At 37.3% G+C, this 24,526-nt stretch overlaps 1 protein-coding gene and 1 pseudogene across 9 annotated transcripts in view; both read left to right on the top strand.

The window, feature by feature from the left end:
* FSIP1 (fibrous sheath interacting protein 1) overlaps nt 1-24,526 on the top strand; it is a 233,835-nt gene that overhangs the window by 73,732 nt on the left and 135,577 nt on the right. For 8 of the 9 annotated variants that reach the window (XR_005216486.1, XR_005216483.1, XR_005216485.1 and 5 more), the window contains exon 10: nt 3,583-3,720. Coding sequence is in view for 5 of the 9 variants with exons in the window: in XM_037834335.1 (XP_037690263.1) it covers nt 3,583-3,720 (138 nt within the window). In the remaining 4 variants the exon portion in view is untranslated. Of the gene's footprint in view, nt 1-3,582; nt 3,721-13,283; nt 13,341-24,526 lie in introns of those variants that run through there. The other variant, XM_037834338.1, reaches the window with a different exon arrangement.
* Nucleotides 17,155-17,476, top strand: LOC119530925 (annotated as a pseudogene).

Raw genomic sequence — 24,526 nt, forward strand, 5'->3', positions numbered from 1 at the left:
TTACACAGCTGGGAGTGCATGGAAGGAAGGATCATGGGAAGATGGCTGAGTAGGGCACTCCAAGACTCAGTCCTTCTACCAGAACAGCTATTAAACAGGCAGGAATTGTCTGAAACAATTATTTTGAAAGTCCGGAGGCCAGAAGAACACTGTAAAGCACCCAAGGAAGAGCTGGAGGAAGTGGCTGATAAATTATGGTAAAGAACAGTAAATTGCTTTCTTGGCGAGGTGACCACAGGTGCCCATCCCCAATTCATGCACAGTCCCCTGAAGAATCAGGCCCCTGAATAGCTTGCTGGTGTCAGGAAGGGTTGTAAAAATCCTCTTCTCCAAGAATAGGGGTGGGAACAGCTGATCACTGATCATGGCTTTATATTAGTGGATTTGGATTGTTGGGCGCCTGACTCTGAGGGCAGCCATTATTTCAAAATGCCCCGACAAAGGTGTTGGTGGCCATTGTTTCAAACTGCCCCAGACAAAGGCAGCAGCAGCTGTTATTTTAACCCTCCCCAGACAGGGGAGGTAGCTGTGAAGACTTAAAGATACTGTGCCTTCTCAGGGCTATAGGGGACAGTTAGTCCTGTGGGCAGGCCAGGCACGTTTATTCTGGGGAACTGTTGGAGAAGGTCTTGATGTACTTCCTGATCCCCTCCCCAGGGCACTTTGGAGCTGGTCTGCACTCCCTATGTGGGTCCCTGGCCCTGTTTTGGCTGGGAAAGACTGACTTGAGAAAGTCCTCTCTGGGGTGCCTCTCCTCCCAGAATTTGCCCTTCAGGCAAAAGCAGATTGAGACAATGAAAGGAATGTCAGAAACTATAGAGGTGGACAGCCTGGGGCAAAGGCCTGCTGGGCTTCAAATGCCTAGGAGGGGGAGAGGGAGAGGGAGGTGTGTGTTCTGGGAAATAGAAACTCCAAAACAACTATCAAGCAAAATCCCAGGATGAGACAGGCCCAGAAAGACAGGGAAAACCTTGCACACTGTAGTTGCCTTGGGCAAACCTTCCTGATAGGAGGGCTGAAGCTCAAGAAAATCTCTGTCTTATCACCAACTGGTTTTAAAATCAAGAAACAGACATCTTAGGGAATAAATACCAGAGTTAACATTTTAAAATATTAAAATGTACAGTGTGCATAAAAGAGTACAAGACAAGCAAAGAAACAGAAAATGATGGCCTATCCAAAGGAAGAGGATAAAAATCCAGAAAACACCAGTGGAGAAGCCGAGAATATGGATATCCCAAACAAAGCCAAACATTAAATGCTGGACGTTTACTGTCGCAAAGACATCTTGGTACATCTATTGCAAAACCTGCCATAACATTAGTGTTTCTTTTTAAAAATATCACTGATATTCATTCAGCCTCTGGACACTTTTAGGGATGGAAGCCTACCAGAAGTGAGTGCCCTTTTGGGGGAAACAAAATGAAAAAGAATGGCTTTTTAAAATTGATACACACATTTAATATTCTGTTCATTAGAATATTATTCTATATGAATTTTACTAAAAATTAGTTGTGGTCAAAGTTATAAGAACCAAAACCATTCTCCTGGCCAGTCCTCACACAACTTCAGGAGTAGTTTGTGTTGGGAAACAGAGAGGATTAGTCATGGTCCCTGTATAGGCAATGGCAGTGTGGTAAAGGAACATATGGCCCAGCGAGAGAAAAAATTGGCTCTTCCTTTGTATGTCAGGGAATATTTTGTAGTGAAAATAATCTTGAGCTTGGCTGAAAATGATTAGGAGTCTTTAGAAGGTATTGGAGGGAAAAAAGAATCTGGACCGAGGCACAGAGGTGTGGTGTGGCATGTTGGAGAAGTAGTGGTGGTGAATGTTGTTGTTGCTTTGGGTTTGAGACCCCAGCAATGGGAGATTAGACTGAAGAGTCAGGCAGAGCTAAATCATGAAGGATTGAGGATTTTGGACCTTATTCTGTGTTTCCTCTACAAAGGATGGAATAAATGGAGAGACTGTAGCACAGAGCCCAGTTGGCTCAAGCAGTATCTTAAGCCAGTAGTTCTCAAAGTCCCAAATAGTTGTGCTTCAGGTTGTTCAATCCTCAACTCTTATCTATTGAATCAGAAACTCCAGGGTGGGGGATGAAACTTTGTATGTTTTCACAGGCTTTGTAGGTGATTCTGAAGCACCCTGGAGCTTGAAAACTGCTTCAAATGAGTGATGGTGAGGTCTGCACTAAGGCAGTGAGAATGAGAGAAGGGCCTTGACTCTCTCATAGATGACTGTTATGGGTTAAATTGTGTCTCCCAAAAAGACATGTTCAAGTCCTAGCCCTCAGTCCCACAAATGTGACCTTGCATGGAAGTAGGGTCTTTGAAGAAGTGATTAGTTAAGATGAGGCCATACTGGATTCGGGTTGGCCCTAATCCAGTCTAACTGGTGTTCTTCTAAGAAGGAAATTTGGACACGGGATCAGATAGAGAGGGGAGAATACCATGTGATGACAGAGGCAGAGATTGAAGTGTTGCAGCTGCAAGTCAAGGATTGCCAGGATGGCTGGCAAACCACCAGAAGCTAGAAAAGGCAAGGAAGTATTCTCCCTAATAGATTTCCGAGGGAGCATGGCTCTGCCAACACTTTGATTTCAGACTTCAGTTTCAAACTGTGAGATGATAAGTTTCTGTTGTTTGAAGTCTCCCAGCCCTAGGAAACTAAGACAGTGACCATTCTTGGTGAGCAACTGTATGTGAGGAATGAGGCGGGTGGGAGGATTTTGGCTTTAGCAACCTCAAAATTGGTTACATGGGAATGCAGGAGTAGGAGATCTGTGGGAAAGATGATAGAAAGTTTAGTTTTGGATATAGGACTGACATATTGTCAAGAAGTACACATTTTTGTCACCTAGAAATAATATTATTTGGGAGAATAAGGTTTGGTAAATATAAATATTGCCGATAATGAAATTTTATTAGATTATATAATACTTATTCTTTTCAAAGGACTTTTAACTATATATTCAGCTCACATTTGTTAGGTGCTAAGAGTTGTTGAGCACTTACTATATATTGTGATAACTTTTAGGTCAGCTCTTGTTATTATTATCATTTTACAGATGATGAAATTGAAGAGCCAAGAAGTTAATTGATTTCCCTAAGGTCGTCTAGTTGGAAACCAAGTGGAATCAGGATTCCAAACTCCTGATTTTGCTAGTCCAATTCTCTTTTCATTATTAAACAGCTGCCCCACATATCAGGGATGGGCAGTTTTCTCCTTATTATTCATATATAATGAACTTCAAGTCAAGAGAAATCGATTTGTCCGAGATCTCATGCTGATAAGTTTCAGAGCAGGGACCAGAACCTAGGTCCCTGTTTCTCTACCATTGCCCTTTTCACTGGATCATCTTGCTTTCCTGATGATTGCAGAAGCTGAGTTTATTTCCCTCCTTGTTTTATGTATTCTGGGATCTTTTCCCCCTCAAATAGGAAGATTATAAAGAATTATAAATATCATTTTGAAGGGAAGAAATAGTGTTTGAGAACCCAGTTTCAATTGCTTTGGAACAGTGTGTGACAGTATATTTCTATCCTGTAAATGTTTTTTTTTTTTTTTTTTTTTAAAATCAGGAACCTGATTATAATGATGATAGAAATATGGAAATAACTCCGGGAGAAAAGGTACTTCGGAACACTAAAGAGCAACGGGATCAGCAAAATCGGCTGAGAGAGATAGATGAAAAGCTGAGAAAGATGAAGGAAAACGTGGTAAGTCTTTTTCATTTAAAGTATAATTATAACCAATGGTTAGGTTACATTAAAAGGGTTCATTTTCTTTGACTATTTTATGATGTGTTAAATTAGCCAAGAAAGTCAATGTGGGAATTTGTCAGTAAGAGTGTGAATAGAAGTTAAAATGTGATTCATAAGACTTAAACTAGCATTATACTTGGTTTATATAAAACAAAATAAGCATGTGAAATCCTATCTTAAGTCAGAATACTGATCCATAAGCCTAATAATATTCTTTGCCTGTCAGTGACATAAATGTTCTTTTTTTGTGTGGAAAAATTTGGTAGTCTCTATAATACCATTCTTACATATTGAATTTATAACTTAGACACTCCAAATTTCCTTTCATAATTCATAATTTTACTCATTAATTTAAATTTTAGTATCTTCTAAATCTTTCTTGATCCTGTCTCATGATTTTTTTGCTTAACCACTTAACAACCTATCATTGCTGATGAGTGAATGCTCTTAAATCAACTAAATTGTGAGCTGGTATATTTGGAACCTATTAGAAATGTTCTGTAACATTATGCTTTTCCAGCTATCCATAGATGGATACTTGGCTTTTACCCAAAATTAGACATGACAAGCCTGAATTTGTGGTTCTACCTACATCTTCTCTCCCAGGGCTGGTCTCCCCATAATTTCCAGCAGTACCCACTCATGATCTCCTACTAAATCTCATCATTTTGCCTTACCAAGTTTGAACTAGTATGTTTAATTTGTTGCCATATCTTGCCACAGTTCCCTATGACTCTTTCAGTCTTCTCTTTTCTTTTTCCTACCTTTATCACCCTTCTTTCAGCATTGCCTGCTAAACAGAATGCTTGTAGTACCAATCCAAGGCAGGCAAATACTGTCATTTTCCATAATTCAGTTGTCCTGATTTCTGACCATTTATTACATGCCTTGAATGTATGTATTCATTCTTTTCTACTATGTCTCTGCCATTATTTTGGCTCATTGCCTGGGTCCTTTAAGAAATCTTATATATCATTCCAGCACCATATGAAGTTTGGCTACACTTAAGGGGATATGGATATATATCAAAAATTGGTTATTATCTAAGTGGAAAAGAATAATATATGTGGAAAAGAGCAATTATTGAGTACCGACTATGTGCCAGGCACTTTTTAAGTACTTTACAAGTATTAAGCTACTGAATTTTCACAACTGCCCTATGAGGTAAGCACTACTGTCCTCACTTTATATGTGAGGAAACTGAGGCACCAAGAGATTAAATTCTTGTCCAAATTTATGCAGCTAGTAAGTGGAAGAGATAGAATTCAAATGTTTAGCTTTTTTTTTTTTAACATTCATTTTTATTGAGATATATTCACATACCATGCGGTCATACAAAGCACACATTCAGTTGTTCACAGTACCATTATATAGTTGTGTGTGTGCATTCATCCTCAGAATTAATTTTTGAACATTTTCATTACCACACACACAAAAATCATAAGAATAAAAACTAAAGTGAAAAAGAACAGTTAAAGTAAAAAAGAACACTGGGCGCCTCCCCCCCGTTTTTTGCCCCCATTTTTCTACTCATCCATCCATACACTGGAAAAAGGGGAGTGTGATCCATATGGCTTTCCCAATCAAAATGTTTTTAGCTTTTGAGAACGTAAGATGGCGGCTAGGTGAGACAGGGCAAAAAAAACACCTCCATGAAAAATACTAGATAAAAGCCAGAAAGTGACCCAGAACACCAGTTCCAGTGATGCACCAGCCAGACAAGGTCTGCTAAACCCACCGGGACTGTGCATTTGGTGAAACCAGGAGTCTGCATTCTGAAACGAATGAGTAAACCGGTGGAAAGTCCGGTGGCCGTGCTGCGGTGTGAGGAAACCGCGGGTTGGCATTTGGGGATGGACTAGTTCTTTTTTTAAAAAAAAAAACCAACCCGGGAGCAGCTGCAGATACGGCAGTGAGAACTGCGCAGTGAAGCACTGCAGGAGCAGGCTGTAGCCAATGCCTCAGTGTCTGGCATGGAGGATAGCCCTCCCTATACCCACTCCTGATTGTCTCGGGGCCAGGGGGATAGAGGGGAGCCAAAAGGAGAAAGAAGCCATGTCCCTTGCAGACATCTCCCCAGCGGGCTGGAGACACTCCTGCCCGGGGACAAAGCCATAGCCCAGAGCCGTGCCAAGAGTGTTTCCCACAGTGCCACGCACACACCACAATATTGGCTGTGGGCAGTGGCCTTTAGTGCACCCACAGCTAATCGTCCTGGAGCTGGGAAGGCAGAGCTGTGCAAAAAGGGAGAAATTAACACACCCCATTCAACCATCTTTAAAGCAGGCTGGGAACGCCCCTGCATGGCCCAGCGGCCCAGGGCTTCCCTGGAGGCCGGTGCACACTTGTGACATGGCACAGCCTTCTCTCAGCAGAGATCCTGGAAGAGCACAGCTGGGAACGGGGCCCCGCTTGGAAATCCCAGGGACCCTACACAAATACCAAAGACTTATAGGTCAGCAGCAGAGACAGTCTGTGGCAAGACTGAAATGAAGGCTTAGACTCTTGTAACAGCCTTAAATCTCCGGGAACACCTGGGAGGTTTGATTATTAAAGCTGCCCTGCCTCCGTAACCACCCAGACACACGCCCCACATTCAGGGCAGATAGCACCAACAACACACCCAAACTTAGTGCACCATTGAACCCCACAAGAATCAGATCCCCGCACACCACAAAGACAAAGGGAGAACTGACTTGAGGGGAATAGGTGACTCGCAGACACCATCTGCTGGCTAGTTAGAGAAAGTATACACCACCAAGCTGTAGATCTGAAAAATTAGATATCAGTGTTATATCCAGAAAGAACCCTATCACGTAAAGCAAATGCCTGGAGGCCAAAAACAACAGAAAATCTTAAAGCGTATGATAAAACCAGATGATATGGAGAACCCAAACCCAAACACCCAAATCAAAAGATCAGAAGAGACACAGTACTTGGCACAATTAATCAAAGACCTAAAATCAAACAATGAGAGCATGGCACAGGACATAAAGGACACGAAGAAGACCCTAGAAGAACATGAAGAAGAAATTGCAAGAGTAGATAAAAAAATAGAAGATCTTATGGAAATAAAAGAAACTGTTGGACAAATTAAAAAGACTCTGGATACTCATAATACAAGATTAGAGGAAGTTGAACAATGACCTAGCATCCTCGATGACCATCGAATGGAAAATGAAAGAACAAAAGAAAGAAGGGGGAAAAAATTGAAAAAATAGAAATGGATCTCAGGGATAAGATAGATAAAATAAAATGTCCAAATTTAAGACTGATTGGTATCCCAGCAGGGGAAGAGAAGGGTAAAGGTCTAGAAAGAGTATTCAAAGAAATAGTTGGGGAAAACTTCCCAAACCTTCTACACAATATAAATACACAAAGCATAAATGCCCAGTGAACTCCAAATAGAATAAATCCAAATAAACCCACTCCGAGACATATTCTGATCAGACTGTCAAATACTGAAGAGAAGGAGCAAGTTCTGAAAGCAGCAAGAGAAAAGCAATTCACTACATACAAAGGAAAGAACATAAGACTAAGTAGTGGCTACTCAGTGGCCACCATGGAGGCGAGTAGGCAGTGGCATGACATATTTAAAATTCTGAGAGAGAAAAATTTCCAACCAAGAATACTTTATCCAGCAAAACTTTCCTTCAAATTTGAGGGAGAGCTTAAATTTTTCACAAACAAATGCTGAGAGATTTTGCTAATAAAAGACGTGCCCTACTTCGGATACTAGAGGGAACCCTACCGACAGAGAACAAAGAAAGGAGAGAGAGATATAGAAAAATTTAACAGACATATATAGAACATTATATCCCAGATCACCAGGACACACATTTTTCTCTAGTGATCACGGATCTCTCTCCAGAATAGACCATATGCTGGGACATAAAACAAGCCTCAATAAATTAAAAAAAAAAAGATTGAATATATTCAAAGCACATTCTCTGACCACAACAGAATACAAATAGAAGTCAATAATTTTTGATTTGTAACTCCACTATGTACTTCCTACAGGATATAAAATACATAAACTCTAATGACAAATCAGTGGCTTTGGACTCGATGTATAATATGTAATTTCTGACAAGAACTACATAAAGGTGGGGGAATGGAGGAGTATAGGAACATAGTTTATGTGTCCTATTGAAGTTAAGTTGGTATAAAAAAAAAACAAGATTGTTATAGAGTTAAGAGGTTAAATTTAAGCCCCACAGTAAACACAAAGAAATTATCAGAGAATATGACCATAGAGATGAAAAGTAGAGTATGGGTTATAAGAAGTGGGGGAAGGGGCAATGGGGAGTTAAGAAATGAGTGTAGGGTTGCTGTTTGGGGTGAAGGGAAATTTCTAGTAATGGATGGTGGGAAGGTGATAGCATTACAACATTCTAAATGTGATTAATCCACTTAATGGTATGCTAGGGAGGGGTTGGAATGGGAAGATTTAGGCTATATATATGTTTCCACAATTGAGGAAAAAAAAAAAAAAGTCTAAATAGGCAATGACAATTAAATGCCAAGGATGATCCTGGATGGGATCTGGGGATGGAGGAGAGGAGGCTCAAAGGGTCACAGTGGGGACATAAGAAAAAAAAAAACAAGAAAAGAAAAAAGGAAATTCTATAGAATGTAAGCTTTGTATCAGTGTTGAATTTCTTGAACTTCTTAGCTGCGTTTAATGGGATTGCATAGAAGAATGTTCTTGTTCATGGGAATTGTATATGTGAATTATATTGTTTGTTCAAGGATGTGTGCAGCTTGCTCTCATATGTTCAGAAGACAGAGCAATAGATGATGGATGATAGATAAGGAGGGAGGGAGGGAGGGAAAGAAAAATGGTGGTGTGATAGGATGATAAAGTTGGTGGATTGGGGTATTGGGGGAGGGGGGTCAGGGTATGCTGGAGTTCTGTGTATGGGTTTTGTGTTGCTTTTGCAACTGTTCCTGTAAGTTTGAATTTATTTCAAAATAAAATTAAAAAAAAATGTTTTGCTTTTAATCACTATGCTATACTGCCTTCCTGGTACTCATTTGCTTTTCCTTTCATAGTTAATGTTGGTTTTTGTTAAATAAAATTTGATAAATTTGTTGTAACAGGTAGTATTCATGAGCAAAATGTTTGGATTCCTCCGTATAAATTTCAGTTTCACAGTTCTGTGTTTTATAGTCAACACTTCAGAAACTGGTATCTGGTATAGATAAAGGCACATGAATGTTGATCTGTACTGTCTTAATGTTTTGATTGCTTAGTGTTTCATAATGTCCTATGGATTCATACTGTGTACCATATGACCTTTTGAGGGAAGATACTCTGTCTAATTGAAACTCTGTAAAGCTCATTGTACTTAGTACTTCATCGACTTCTAGGTACTTTGTGATCGGGAATCCAGAGACCTGATTCCTTGCTTCAGTTTTATTTGTAGCCTATTCTATGACCTTGAATAAACCGCTTAGCCTTAAAAAGACTTAGTTTCTTTACTTTAAAATCCAGGGGGTGGAGCTAGTTGACCTCTCTTCTTTTGCCTGTGATCATTGGCATACTTATTTTTGGTGAGAAATGATTTTTTTTTTTTTTTTTTTTTTTTTTAATTCAGTTTTATTGAAATATATTCACAAACCATACAGTCATCCATGGTATACAATCAACTGTTCACAGTATGATCATATAGTTATGCGTTCATCACCACAATCTATTTCTGAACATTTTCCTTACATCAGAAAGAATCAGAATAAGAATAAAAAATAAAAGTGAAAAGAGAATACCCAAACCATCCCCCCATCCCACCCTATTTGTCATTTAGTTTTTACTCCCATTTTTCTACTGATTTTTTTTCAATTTTTTAACTTTGTTTATCAAAAAATTAAAAACAAACAGGCAAACAACAACCAAAAAAACCCCACAACATTTCAAACAAAGCAATGGATTAAGGAAACAAATAACCTAAAATAACTACTTTGCTTCCAATATGTTCCTACCATACCCCAAGAAAATTAATAAACCATGTCCAAACAGAGGAGTAAGAAAAACAAATAATCTAAAATAACTACATTGCTTCCAACATGTTCCTACCATACCCCAAGAAAATTAACAACCCCTAAGAAAACAAAGGAATAAGAGAAAAAAAAAACCTAAAATAACTCTATTGCTTCCAACATGATCTTACTATATCCAAGAAAGTTTACAAACCATAATCATTCCTGAGCATTCCCATAACATTGAGATTACCCTCCATAGTTTATCTGTTCTTATTAGATTATCATTCCCCCTCCACTAATTGGTATCTCTAGGTCCCCTACATTCTACAGTATAAAACATTGTACATTTTTCACAGAATTCACATTAGTGGTAACATACAATATCTCTCTTTTTGTGCCTGGCTTATTTTGCTCAGCATTATGTCTTTTTTTTTTTTTTAAATCTTCATTTTATTGAGATATATTCATATACCACGCAGTCATACAAAACAAATCGTACTTTCGATTGTTCACAGTACCATTACATAGTTGTACATTCATCACCCAAATCAATCCCTGACACCTTCATTAGCACACACACAAGAATAACAAGAATAATAATTAGAGTGAAAAAGAGCAATTGAAGTAAAAAAGAACACTGGGTACCTTTGTCTGTTTGTTTCCTTCCCCTATTTTTCTACTCATCCATCCATAAACTAGACAAAGTGGAGTGTGGTCCTTATGGCTTTCCCAATCCCCTTGTCACCCCTCATAAGCTACATTTTTATACAACTGTCTTTGAGATTCATGGGTTCTGGGTTGTAGTTTGATAGTTTCAGGTATCTACCACCAGCTACCCCAATTCTTTAGAACCTAAAAAGGGTTGTCTAAAGTGTGCATAAGAGTGCCCACCAGAGTGACCTCTCGGCTCCTTTTGGAATCTCTCTGTTACTGAAGCTGTGATAAGGAGAGAGAGGACATAGATACATAGAGAGGGTGAAGTGGTAAGTCTTGGAAAAGAATAAAGGTACCTTTTCTGATGCAGGATGAAGGATGGGCCAAGAAAGGCAGGATTGAGATGCAGGGAAGATGAGAAAGGTGATACTTGAATGTTCTCTACTTGTCCTGTAAATTAGAGATCAAACAATATGATCAGATTGGGAGAATAGAATGGGCATGAGGACTTGAGGGAGGATAGGAAAGGACTGGAATAGACACTATGAAGATGAGAAAAAAAATTGGCCAACTATGATGATGGCTCAGCTGAGGTCGGAAACCCTAGATGTGAAATGGATCCAGTGAATAAGGTTTGGAGTCTTCTCTGATACTCCTCAAGTGTCCTGCCAAAATGGAGAAAACTGGTGGTGAGTTGAAGTAGGGGTGAGGAGAGGTTGGGTGATTGCAATGGAAGATCAAGGGGATGAGGGAATTGATGGTACTTGTGAGATAATTGAGAAGAAACAAAAATAGAAACAAATGTAATATGTGCACCCCAGATATCAGCTGTGACCCCTTTGCCCATCTTTACTCCAATTTCATAACTTACTGTGCATTTGTATAATAGAACATTACGGGACTGTCAAAAGAATGAAGTGCTATATCTTGAAAAGGTGTCCATGAGACATAGTATTAAGAAAAAAGAACATGTTGCAGAAGATTATGATTACTATGATTCCATTTTTATAAAAAAAAAAAAGGTGAAGAAAAATCCTGGAACAATATACACCAAATGCTTAACAATGATTAATTTTAGTGGGGATGGGAAGGTGAAAAAAGAAAATTCGTGTTCTATAACATCAGCAATTTAAAGGGAAAATGTGTTGGGATAATGGATGATTTTTATATTATTTCTTGTGCTTATCTCTATATCCCAGATTTGCTTTTGTAAATAGAAAAAATTGCATTTGTAAACAGAAAAAAATAATTTTAAAAATACAAAAAGCACTGTTGTATTCAAAAGATCATTATTGTCTCTTAATATTTGGTCTTTATGCATTTAGAAAAATAGAGAGTAAATCATCACAAGAAATAATGTGCAACCTTGCTAGTGATTAAAATAAATATTCACATAACCTTTAGACGACATATACACCTATCAAACCAAAAAAAATAATGATAAATGTGATATAAATACATGTTAAAAGGAGTAGAGTGGAGGTGGGGACAATAATATTTGAACCTTAATGGTAGTGTTAAAAATTGGTTACCTTCTCCCTGGAAAGCAGTCAGTCAATAAATATAGCAATGGCTATAGCATTATTTGTATCTTTTGACCTATATAACTACTGTTGGGAATAGTTTCAAGGATATCAGTTATATCCTTGCAAGGTATATGTGTGTTTGTCAACAACAATCTGAAAGGAAATAGAGTATAAGTTTTAAAAGCTTAGCTATATGATATCTTTTCTTCTTTCAATTAAGTGGCCTTTATTCTTAAAGGAAAGAAGAGTCATAATTGAGGAACTTTTATCATTTTATTTAGAAATATTTTAACCCTTTAGATGATGGACTTTTTAAGTAATTTAAGTAAATGCAAACAATAATTCATGTTTACAGTCAATTTTTTTCTGAGTTACTGAGTGTTCCACTGTGATAATAAAAATAAGGAATTTTTTTTTAAAAATAGAGAACATCTTTAATTTCTAGAGTTAGTGCAAAAATGCCTTTAAGGAAGTTGCATAATAATTCTGCCTTTCACAAATCTAAAGAACTCCATTTTAGTTTTTGCATTTAAGAAAAATCCATCAATCTGATTTCATCTCCTAAATACCCATAATGGTAAAATAGTCTCAAAGATGTTTTGTTAGTATTGTTAGGAAAAGCTTTCCATGGCTCCAGTCATTCTAAATACATTGACCACAGTTTTTAGGTCTTTATTGTGTTTCCTTTTGAGTCTCAGTTTGAACGTCATTCATTTTTTTTCCTCATTTGTAGTCTCTGCTAATTCTTTCCACATTTTTTCCTTTTTGATTTCCTGGAAACCACTGAGTTTGGCCTTGTTTGGTGAACTGCATTGTCATTATTGCATCAAAATGTTTAGCACCCTAAGCTCTGTTGCTGAGCACTGAGGAGAAGAATGTTGTTCACAAAGGGTGATAAATCCTTGTGCTCTTATTCTTTTTTCGATATGCTCTTGCCATTTAACCTGGTATAAGAATACATGGATTGCAATCCGAAAACTGGAGGATTTCTTCAGTTCAGAGAATGGATGTAGGATTTGCCTTCAATTGTTAAACATGCTATATAGCCAAAATTATAGAATATGAACACTGGAAGGGGCTTTAGGGGGTCAAGTGGGCCAATTATTTATATTAGAAACCAAAATTTGAACAGCAAAAAGATTTTCCAGAGGCTCACAGTTAATTAGTGATAGGCTTGAGCCAATCCTCGATTCTTCTGACACCTTGACCTGTGAACTTTTCATTAAATCCAACCTTCTTGAGTTACACCTGCATAGTTCAGTTGATTTTCAGCTAAGATTTGTGGCTGCCCACAAATGTGGGCTTCATTCTAAAACCTGGAGCTTTTACCAACCACTGATACATTTTTTTCCCCAGATTCAACAGAACTCCAAACAAACCTGGTTTGTTTGTGGTTAAACTGGAAGACCATCTGAGTTTGTCTTCTAAGGCTTGAGTTGGAAAAGTAGTTATACTCTCTCCTTGGTATCATTATTCAAAACTGTAGAAATTATTTTGGGGGATAAGGAATGGGAAGTTAAGGTTTAAAATGTACAAGGTTCCTCTTTGGAATGATGGAAATGTTTTGGTAATGGTGGTGGTGATGGTAGCACAACACTGTGAATGCAATTAACAGCACTGAAATATATATCTGAATGTGGTTAATAGGGGGAAATGTTAGATTGTATACATGGTCACAGAATAAAATTTAAAAATCCGTGGAACTACAATACACAAACAGTGGACCCTAACTTAAACATGGATTATAGTTAATAGTACAATTATAAAAATGTGCTTTCATCACTTGTAACAAATGTCCTCATACCAATGCAAAGTGTTGGTGGTGGGGTTTTGTATGGGAATCCTGTAATTTTATGCATGATTGTTCTGTAAACCCACAACTTCTCTAATAAAGAAAAAAAAATTAAAGAAGGATTAAAAAAACCCTGTAGAAATTATTTAAATCTTTCCCTTAATTGTAGCAGCTTTTAAGAAGATGGATAAAATGTTAACATTGACATATAAAATTAATTGTTTTGTAGAGTGTACAACCTTTGTTCTGTTGTCTATAGGTGATAGTAGGTGCAGGCAATAATGAATCAAAATATTTGGTTGTGAAATTTTGACAGTGTGATTTGTATGTTAACAATTAAGCACACAAAAAAATTGTTATAATTGTAGGTAAAGAAACACATTTTGAAACAGCAGTAGCTAGAACATAAGATTTTCAGACACATTTGTATATTTCTCTATCATTTGATGCAGAAATCTGGACAAAATTCTTTGCAATTGAATATTATCTTTTAATGATTTAGAAATACTGCATAGAACAGTTCCAGGCACATGTCTAGTATTCAGGAATTATTGTGTAATGAATAAATGAGCCAGTAACATTGAAATGTTAAGGATAACTGGATTTTTTTTTCATTATTTTTGTCTTAATCATCATTTTTAATCCATTTCTAAAATATATTAGTAGAGTTCAGTTTCAAATCCATTTGGGGCATGTGGACATATAAATACAATATGTAATCTGACTATATTGTAAAAAACAGATGTTAAAAATGATTAAAGATTTTGCTTCTGGATTATGATTCTTAGCATGTATTAAGATAATACAGACTTGATATTGTTATTGAAGGTAATATGATCGAATGATAATGTGTCATATCTTGAAAGTCATCTTAAAAATGAAATTTTGATGGAAACTTTGCTTTATAATATTGCTTGTTTTTCTTAAAACTATTTTTGAGCAGAAGTTCTAAAAATAAGTGATAATGCTAGTTAGGTTTTAGCATAACTCATCTTTTGCATTCTGAATTAGTTTTCAGAATTCAGTGGTTGAGGCCATGTGCCATAGGTGAAGTCACAAGGAACAAGTGCATATTCATGCTTCAAGAAATACGCAGCTAATAGCTTGCTGAAGGGTATAATTAAAATAACTATATAGAATTAAACAAAATTAGTGTTATAGAATAATTTATAATATGTAAATTATATATCTTGTATATAACATTTAATCAGTATGGCATTTATTTACATAAAATTAGAATGTATACCTCGTTAAAAATGAAGACAATTTTAGAGGTTGAAACTGAGCCTATTATTTGGATTATAACATGGGCTGGTGATATAGTTTAATTTTGTTTCTAACACCTAGGCCATTTTTAATATCATTCTTTTAGTGTAATCAATTCTTGAATGATTTTTTCCCGAGGGAGATGTTGTTGTAAGTAGTTTCTAATTCTTTTATCATTTTCTTAGCCCTCAACAACCAGATTTTAAATGTAACTAAAACGTGGTATCTAGGCTACCTCTGACCAAAGCAGGAACTATCTAAAGCAGTGATATGCAAGGTAGATGATCAGGGAACCAACTGGTAGAATATAAGGAATTTTTACCAGAATGTAAATCCCTAAACTCTTAACTTCGCCAAGAAAGTCTTGCTTAGTGACATAGCTGATTTAAAGCCAAGCACAAACTCCTCATCTCATAACAGACCTGTATTAACCAGTTTGAGGACTGACAAAGACAGCATTGCACACTTAGAGGAGCACTAAGTGCAGGTCCATTCCTGATCTCTGCTGCTGAGACTGTGGTTCTGAGCAACCAGTCTCCTGAATTGCAGTCACTGAGATGTGGCTGTCCTCTCCCTTCTCTGTATTCTCCTGTCTCCTGGACCTACACTAGACAGTGATGCCTTGATCTCACTGGATTCTGCCCTGGCCTCTTATTTCCAGCTCTTTGGCTGACATATAGTTATAGGGAACTATGGGGGCCTTAATCTCTGGTTTACTGGGCTCAAAAGTTATTGTTATTTATTCAATTATCTGTTAAATTCTTGTTCCCAACCTCCTGTCTGATTAACATGACAGTCAGTGGTCACTGACACTCTAGCTTTGGTGCTCTAGTTTAAGGAGAAAATGTATACGATATATGAAGAACAATCACCCACAAAATTCTTCCTGAAAATTGTTTTTAAAAGATAGTTTAATCTTGATTGTGGCCATGATCATGTATTGACCTAAGTTTATGCTTATCTTGGCTCCAAATATATAGAACACCTTAAAAAGGCATAGCATAATAAAGCAAGAACAACATATCTATGGATCAGAAATGCAATAGAAATACAAAACTTAGCAAGACTAGAGATGGAATTTTGACTAATGTGAAGCCAAAGTGACCCATGTGAGGAAGGGGAATAGAACCAGGCCCTGGTGTGAAACTGGGAGCCAGCATCGGATTTCCATACTTATGGAAGGAAGTGGAAACAAGCTGAAAATACTGCCTAGGTTTGTGAATTCTATAAAGCTTCATAATAGAAATAGGAGAAAGAAAACGTGGCCTTACAGTTACCATCTGGGACAAGTCCCTTGGAGGGAGAATTCTAGTTCTAGCTGTATCGCAGACTAGATGTTTACAGCAACTCCTCTTGGTAGAGCAAACCTAAAAATGCTGGTAAAATGTATTTTGTTTTTTAAAGGTGCTTGTAAAGCATGGCTGAGCTGGCAGAAAAGGAGGAGAAATCCTTGGTGGCTAGAAATGAGAAGATAATATGAATCAGGAGGGATAAATGACCACTAGAGCCAGAGCTTGTACCTGAGGTGTCTGTTACTCTCTAATGGCCTAAAGAGTGGATTTTAACAGAACCTCAGGAGACAGAGCCTGAGGCTGAACTGGGTGTGAGGTCAAATGAGAACCCCCACATGAAGTTGGCACTTCAAAGTTGTAAAACCCCAGTGGATGAACCAGGGCAAACCTGCTCTACAGGTGGAATAGTGAGGACGTATATCCCTGTCTGTTTTCGTTCTGGGTGGAATGGATAGACAAGTCTCCTGTGAGAATTCCTGACTCTCAGCCTGCATGAAAGTGGGTTTGGAGTTTTTAAGTTCATGCTACTTATGGGGCCTGAAAAATCCCAAGTTGAAGTTTAGTTGAAAGTGGTCTTAGGTGGCAGTTCCCCCAGACTCCTGGTAGAAGAAAAGGGGAACTCTCTCTCCGGAGGAACATAGTTATTTAGACTTCAAAGGATTTCCCACAGATAAAATTTAAAGGACCATGAGTTCACAATGAAGAATACCTCCGCCCCCACCCCCACCCACCAAACACATAAGGAAATAACCACCACGAGCAAGAATTAACAGACAAAACTTCCCCTGTCCCCCCTTCTCTTTGTTCTCTTATGGTGAGGGTCAGACTAGGGTTTCTCTCCTTCCAGCGGTGGTGCTGCCAGAGCAGAGTATGAATTAATGCAACCGGAACCATTGCAGGATGGGCATTTAGAAATGTTATTCCCGTCTTTGATCAAATATTGGTTGAAAGGAGTGCAAATGAAATTGTGCCCAAAGGTGGCATTGTGTTTCCAGAAAAATCTCAAGGAAAAGTATTGCAGGCAACAGTAGTAACTGTTGGATTGGGATCTAAAGGAAAGGGTGGAGACATTCACCCAATCAGCATGAAAATTGGAGATAGTTCTTCCCCCAGAATATGGAGGCACCAAAGAAGTTCTAGATAACAAGGATTATTTCTTATTTAGAGATGCTGACATTCTTGGGACGTATGTAGAGTGAAATACATCATTATTGAAACGGCGTCATGTGAAGCTGCTCATTCCACTGAAGTTCTGAAATCTTCCATCATGTACATAATTTCCATGTCCCTCTTTTATCATAAACTAATGCTAATCCAGTGTCTCTAAAATTTAATTTCATTGTACTGGTATAAACATTTCCAAATAAAAATATGTAAATGAAAAACAATTACTAGAAAAAATTATAGTATTGATTATACAAAAACTGCAGAATTTGGAACGGTCTGTTTCAGAGCATAAAATAAGTCTGTTTAAAATATTTAAAGAAATAAAAGGGGGCTTTTGAGAGTATGATAAAGGTAGATTTGAAGTGGAACAAAATAGAACTCATAGAAATGAAAATATGAATGTGGAAATTCTTGAACTTAGACCATCCTTGATCCATGTACAGGATCCTGGCACTTACGCCTATTTCCCCTTTCATTTTTCTTTGGTTTTTCTAAAGCTTGTGTCTTCTGACTAGTGAGAACAACATCAATATGTTCAAAACAGATCGAGGGAAGTTTTTATGTAGTTTTTCTAGAACACCTTATCAGCCTCTGAGCGCTGGGGCAGAGAAAAGAAAAATAGAATATATCACTGTTATTTTTTCCCAATAAGATGAATTTTTTCCAGCTGTTTTTGTGCCTTTCTTACTGCCTGTCTTAACTTTCAAGCTGTTTCTCCCTTGAAGTGTTAGCTTTTATTACTTGAACTTTTTGCACTGAATAGTTTCTTAATTAGAGCATAAACCCGATTTTATTAAGAAATGTACTCCCTGATACATTTTTCACTGTTTTTAGGCTTATATATTTTTTCTAATTACAAATAAAAAATTGGCAATATAATTTAAAAACAAATGTAGCAGGGTTTTAAAAAAAATGTTAGTTTGAATCATGGCTAATGGCTTTATTCAGAGGTCAAAAAATGGTAAATTACTGGCAATTTCATATTGTTTTATCTAACAGAAGCCAAAGCTCTTTAGCCATGGTTTTCTGTGTGTGGCTGAGATTATTGTCTTTGAGATTATTCTAGACAGAAATTGAGCTCATATTAGAATCAAAAGCAGATGCAGATCTAATCACAGCCTCAATTTTCAAAGACAGCCCTGATTGCAACTGCTTTTTTTATCAACCATTGAAATGTCCCAGTTATGGTACCTTCTTGCTACTAAAAGCTACCTTTTTAAGGGGACCTTATCTGGAAATGGCCCAAAAATTCTGTGTCCTAATTTTTGGTTCAGAAAATATGTTCACCCTCTGCAAGAAGCTAAGAAATTTTCAGTTTTACTGGATTCTGCTGCTGAATTTATGTGGGGCTAGTGTGGCTGCTTAGTATTACAGTGAGTGCCTCTTATAGACCTGGCATGCAGTCTTTCCTTCCTCTCCACTCAGGGGCATAGGGGGATATCCCTTCAGATATCTGTACTAGTCTTCTCTGGATCTCAAAATGGAAAGCAGTGGGCTAATTATTATTTTGAGAGCCATCATTCTTGACCACATTTTAAAAACCATGTAGCAAATGATGTTGCAAGATTTTAATTATTCTGCCAAATAGAATAACAAATCCAGAGTTTATTCAATGCAAACAAAACAAAACACCTGTTATGTATTTAGTATGTATAAAACTCTCTGCTAAAGGTGGAGTATAGAGTTGAGCTTTTAACCTAGTGGGAGAGGATAGGACGAGTCAGCAAATGATAATATAAAGCAGAATAAACAAGTGACACAAGAGAAGTGCAAAAAAAAAAAAAGTGCTGTATTTGTCCAAAATAGAGAATGATTGTAGTGGAGGGATTAGGAAAGGCTTTGTGGAAAATGCAAAATCTGAGTTGAGTTTTGAAGATGGGTAGTATTTCACTTGGTGTAGATGGGGTAGATGTTACAGGGAGAAAAAACTTTGTGAAAAAAGGCCAGTTACAGGAAAGCTTGGCCCATTTTAGGGAGCAGAAAGATCAGTATTATTTATGAATTAATTGTAAAAAGTTTTGACTTTCTGTCAGTGACACAAGGATGCATGACATTTTAGCAACCTGAATTTTGCTGAATGAAGATTTGAATCCATCTTTTCTGCAGGGCTTTTGTTAGGGAGTGAGTCAGTGAGTGAGTGAGTATTCCTAGCTGCCATCCCAGCATCCATAGCTAATGCAGCTCTCCTATTTTCAACTTGGCATAACATGAGCCCTAATGCTTGTGAAGTATTAAAAGGTTTTTTTTTTTATGTATTTAAAAAATGGCTCTACCAGTGATGGAAAGGTGAAGAGCACAAAGAAAGTGGTGCTTTTTAACAACAATCAGTGCTTCTTATAATATGAGTGGAATGCTGACTTTGTTACTGGATCAGGTTGGTGACGTGAGTTTGGAATTTTGTAAATGTCTTGGGACAAAACTCTTAACAATATAAAGGGTCTTCTCTTATCCAGTTTGGCTGGAAGGGATTAAATTTAAAAGTCTTCTAAATTTTTTTTATTCATTAGTTTTCTTTTTTAAAGTGAATGTTTTGAATTTTGCACTGTTGATATTCTGGGAACAACCAGAGCAATGGAGGGAATACAGTTTAGGGATGAAAGAAACGGTGTGGAGGTGCCACCTAGCGGCTACATCATCATGTCTTGATTCTGTTTCTTGCCAGTGGCGATTGGCTGTTGGTGGTGGGGTGCCAGTGGTGTTGGGTTTCCTGGAGAATCCCTTTAAAATATAAGTGGTGAATTCGATTGCTATATTGTTCTCCTTATAGGATAACATTTTAACTTTTATTGTCATTAAAATTTTTCTGTACCACATTCGTTTTGAAACTAGTTGTAGTAGCTCAGCAGTTTTTGTTTTTTTTTTTAATCGTTTCTTTGAGTGTTTTTAGCTGGTTGTGTCAGAAAGATTTAGGCTTAACTTGAACGTCAGAGCTTAGTCATATTTTGCCTTTTTATTGAAATTATCTCACATGTAAACGTACAGAAAACATGCAGAGTCTCCAGAGTGTAGCATGGGACCTAACCTAAACTATGGATGATGGTCAGATGTTGTGAGATTTCATTGAAAACCTTATTTACTCTTCTAGGATTACTCTCTCTTTAATAGTATGTTGTAAAAGAAAAAATTCAATGGGAAAACTCATCTTTTGGAAAAATATTTTTTTTTCCAGATGAGAAATGTTCAGCAAGCATTCTGACTACAGTCACTTTTCTTTACCCTTAAAGAACATGTAATGTAGAACTGTGTCAGTTATTGAGGTTTTCCAAAACAAACTGTTAGTGATAGAGTTCTAAAGAATGATGAAAATTCCCTGAGGGCAACTTTGTATACCTTATCTCCTTAATGACAAGAAATCTTTGAAAGTTCCTCTGCTGATAAATGCTTTAGGGGTTTGTGTGGAGCTAAGGTTTTTAGGAAAGGACGGTTACTGGGATATAATAAAATTAAAATCCCAGAAGGATTTTTACTTTGCAAGTATTACTTTGGTATCCATTTTGGGAAATTTTGGCATAATTCCTTTAAAAAATTTTAACATCTGATTAAGTAATAACAATTTGTCTTTATTATACATGAATAATTTTTTGTCATGGAAATTCTCATGGTGAAATTAAAATTGTAGAACATTATAGAAACTACAGAACAATGCACTTTAGCTAAAATATTTCCCTAAAGATGCCCTCTGAATTTGCAAAGATAGTCCAGATAACACACTAGCCATTCAGATATTAAAACATCTACTGCATGTCCAACATTGAGGTAGGTGGTCATTGCTAGAAAAATACGAAAAATACACGATGGAGTCTGGGTTCTCAATGTCCTTATGAGAGGCAACACTGAGGCAAATGTGGAGTCAAACTGCTGTGTTTGAATCCAAGCTCTGCCCCTTACTAGCTATGTGACCTGAGAGAAGTTACTGAATCTCTCTATGCCTTGTTTCTTCATCTGTGAGTGGGGATAATAATAGTACTTGCATTGTAGAGTTGAATGGGAAGCACTTAAAATAATTCCTGAATTTGTGGTGGATACTCAATACATGTTAGCTCTTTTCATCCTGATCATCAGATGAGGAAGCCAAGGCTTAGGCTTAGATACAAGAGGAAGTTCAAACTGTATTATATCAAGTAAGAAATTGTAGACCATTTACTAAAGGAGTTCACAAGGGAGAAACCAGTGTGGGCCGGGGTATTTTGGAAAGGGAAGAATAAGGAATGGATCTGGTGACCTTGAACCATTCAAAAAATTTTTGAATTTTAAGCCAGTTTTTCCTATTCTGTTTTCAATTGAGATGAATAGTTTACTATGATTCTTGGTGCTATTTCCTTCTACAGGGTTAAGAATAAAAACTAAGCTGTATCTCTGTTTGCTCAGCATTTGTTTTCTTCATTTAGCAGCTATGTATGGAATATGTCCTATGTGCAATGCATTGTGTTTGGCACCAGTGATACAATGGTAAGCAAGGCAGACAAGAATCACAGCTGTAAGTTTCTGTTCTCCAACCTTTCAGTGATATTCCTCATGCTCCTGAGTGTCCTTTCTGTCTAATTTTTAAAAAATTTTAAATAGCTTTTTATGATAAAAAATATCAAACATACATAAGTATAAAGAAGAATATAATGAAAACTGATGTACCCGTCACCCATCTTCAGCTTCAACAATTACCAAATCTGTGTCTTCTCCCAAACTTCCCTCCCTCCAGGAGTTATTTTTAAAGCAAATCCAAGACATCATGCCATTTCACTCGTAAATGTGTTGGTATGAATTCCTAATTGATAAGGGTGTTTTAGAACTATAACCACCATGCCATTATCTGCCTAACAAAATGGAAATTACTTCTCAATACCTTAGTATTATTTTTCTGAAAGATGTCTTTTAAAATTTTATTTTTAAATTGACATAGAGAAAAATGGACTTTTTCCTGCATTGTTCTATGAATTTTAACATACATATGAAATACAGAACAGTTCCGTTGCCCCAAAAAGCTCCCCATGCTAGCCTTTTATAGTCACACCCCTCCCCACACCCATAAGAGAATGCCGTATAAATAAATCATACCTCATGTACTCTTGTGTCTGGCTTCTTTCACTCAGCATAATGCCTTTGAGATTCATCAAAGTTGTTGCATATATTAATAGTTCATTCCTTTTTATTGCTGAGTAGTATTCCATTATATGGATATAACACAGTTTATCCATTCACCAATTGAAGGACATTTGAGTTGTTTCCAGTTTTTGGAGATTGTGAATAAAATTGATATAAATTTTTGTGTTCAGGTTTGTGTGAACATAAATTTTCATTTCTCTGGAATAAATGCTGAAGAGTGCAATTGCTGAGACGTTTAGTAGATATATGTTTGCCTTTAAAAGAAACTGCCTGTGGTGGGTTGAATCTGTTATATACCCCATAAAAGACTATGGTCTTTTAATCTACTCTTGTGGGGGCAGACCTATTGTGTGTGGGACCTTTTGATTAGATTATTTCCATGGAGATGTGACCCCACCCATTCAAGATGGGTCTTAATTAGTTTACTAGAGTCCTTAAGAGAGCTCAGGGAGACAGAGCTCAGAGCTGATACAGACCCACATGCTTAGAGTGCAGACAGAGGGACGTTTGGAGATGCTAAGCTAGGAGATGAAGCCCAGAGTTTGCCCTGGAGAAGTTAAGTGAGAACTCAGAGACATTTTGGACATAGGAGCAAGGAGAGATGCTAAGAGATGAAACCCAGAGTTTGCCCTGGAGAAACTGAGAGAGGACCCCCAGATGCTTAGAGAGAAATGCCCTGGGAGAAACAAGCAAGGACATACAGGAGCTGAGAGAGAGAAGTTAAGACAGAAGCCCACAGACATTTTGGAGAAAGCCACGGAAACCAGAAGCCGTACCTGGGAGGGGAAGAGCAGACTCCAGCCATGTGCCTTCCCATTTGACAGAGGAACCCCAAATGCCATCCGCTTTTCCAGTGAAGGTATCCTCTTGTTGATGCCTTAGTTTGGACACTTTCATGGCCTTAGAACTGTAAATTTTTAACCTAATAAATCTCCTTTGTAAATCAGTTTATTTCTGCTGTACTGTATTTTGGCAGCTTTAGCAAACCAAAACACTGCCATAACTTTTTTTTCAGAGTAGTTGTACCATTTTGCATTCCCTCTAGCACTGTATGAGAGTGCCAGTTGCTTCACACTCTCAGCAGCACTTGTTATTGTCAGAATTTAAATTTTAGCCATTCTAATAGGTATGTCATGGTGGTTTTAATTTACATTTCCCTAGTGGCTAATGATGTGAGACATATATTCATGGCCCTATTTGCCATGTCTGTATCCTATTTGCTGAGTGTCTAAGTCTTTTGCCCATTTTTAAATTGGAATGTTTGTTTTCTTACTGTTGAGTTTGAGCATTCTTTATGTATTCCACTTACAAGTCCTTTGTCAGATATGTAGTTTGCAAATATTTTCTCCCAGTCTGTGACTTGTCTTTTAATTCTCTTAACAGTATTTTTTGCAGAGCAGAAATTTTTTATTTTGATGCAGTCCAGTTTATCGTTTATTTTCTTTTAGTGTCATGTCTAAGAAGTCTTTGCCTAACTCCAGGTCATGAAGACTTTCTTTTACATTTTCATTTAAAAGTTTTATGTTTTACCTTTAGACTGTTGTATTAGGGTTCTCTAGAGAAGCAGAACCAACAAGAGATATCTGTAAATAAATATTTTATGAAAGTGTCTCATGCAACTCTGGGGATGCATGAGGCCAGATTCCATAGGGCAGGCAGCAAACAGGCAACTCTGATGAAGGTGTTTTATGAATTCCTCAGGAGATGCTGGCTAGCCAAAGAAGTAGTGAGGGTTCTCTCTCTTCTCTCTTAAAAGTCTTCAACTGATTGGATTAAATCCAGCTGATCAAATTCTCTCATTGCGGAAGACATGCCCTTCATTAATGTCATCTGCCACAGATGCAGTCAGTTGACTGATGATTTAATAAAGCAGCCTTCTGGTTTATCAACCAGCCACAAACGTCCTTGCAGTAATGGTTAGGCCAGTGCTTGGTTTACCAGACACCTGGGCACCATCACTTGGCCAAAGTGACACATAGACC

Source organism: Choloepus didactylus, chromosome 4 (genome assembly GCF_015220235.1).
Source record: "Choloepus didactylus isolate mChoDid1 chromosome 4, mChoDid1.pri, whole genome shotgun sequence".
Classification (NCBI taxonomy): domain Eukaryota; kingdom Metazoa; phylum Chordata; class Mammalia; order Pilosa; family Megalonychidae; genus Choloepus; species Choloepus didactylus.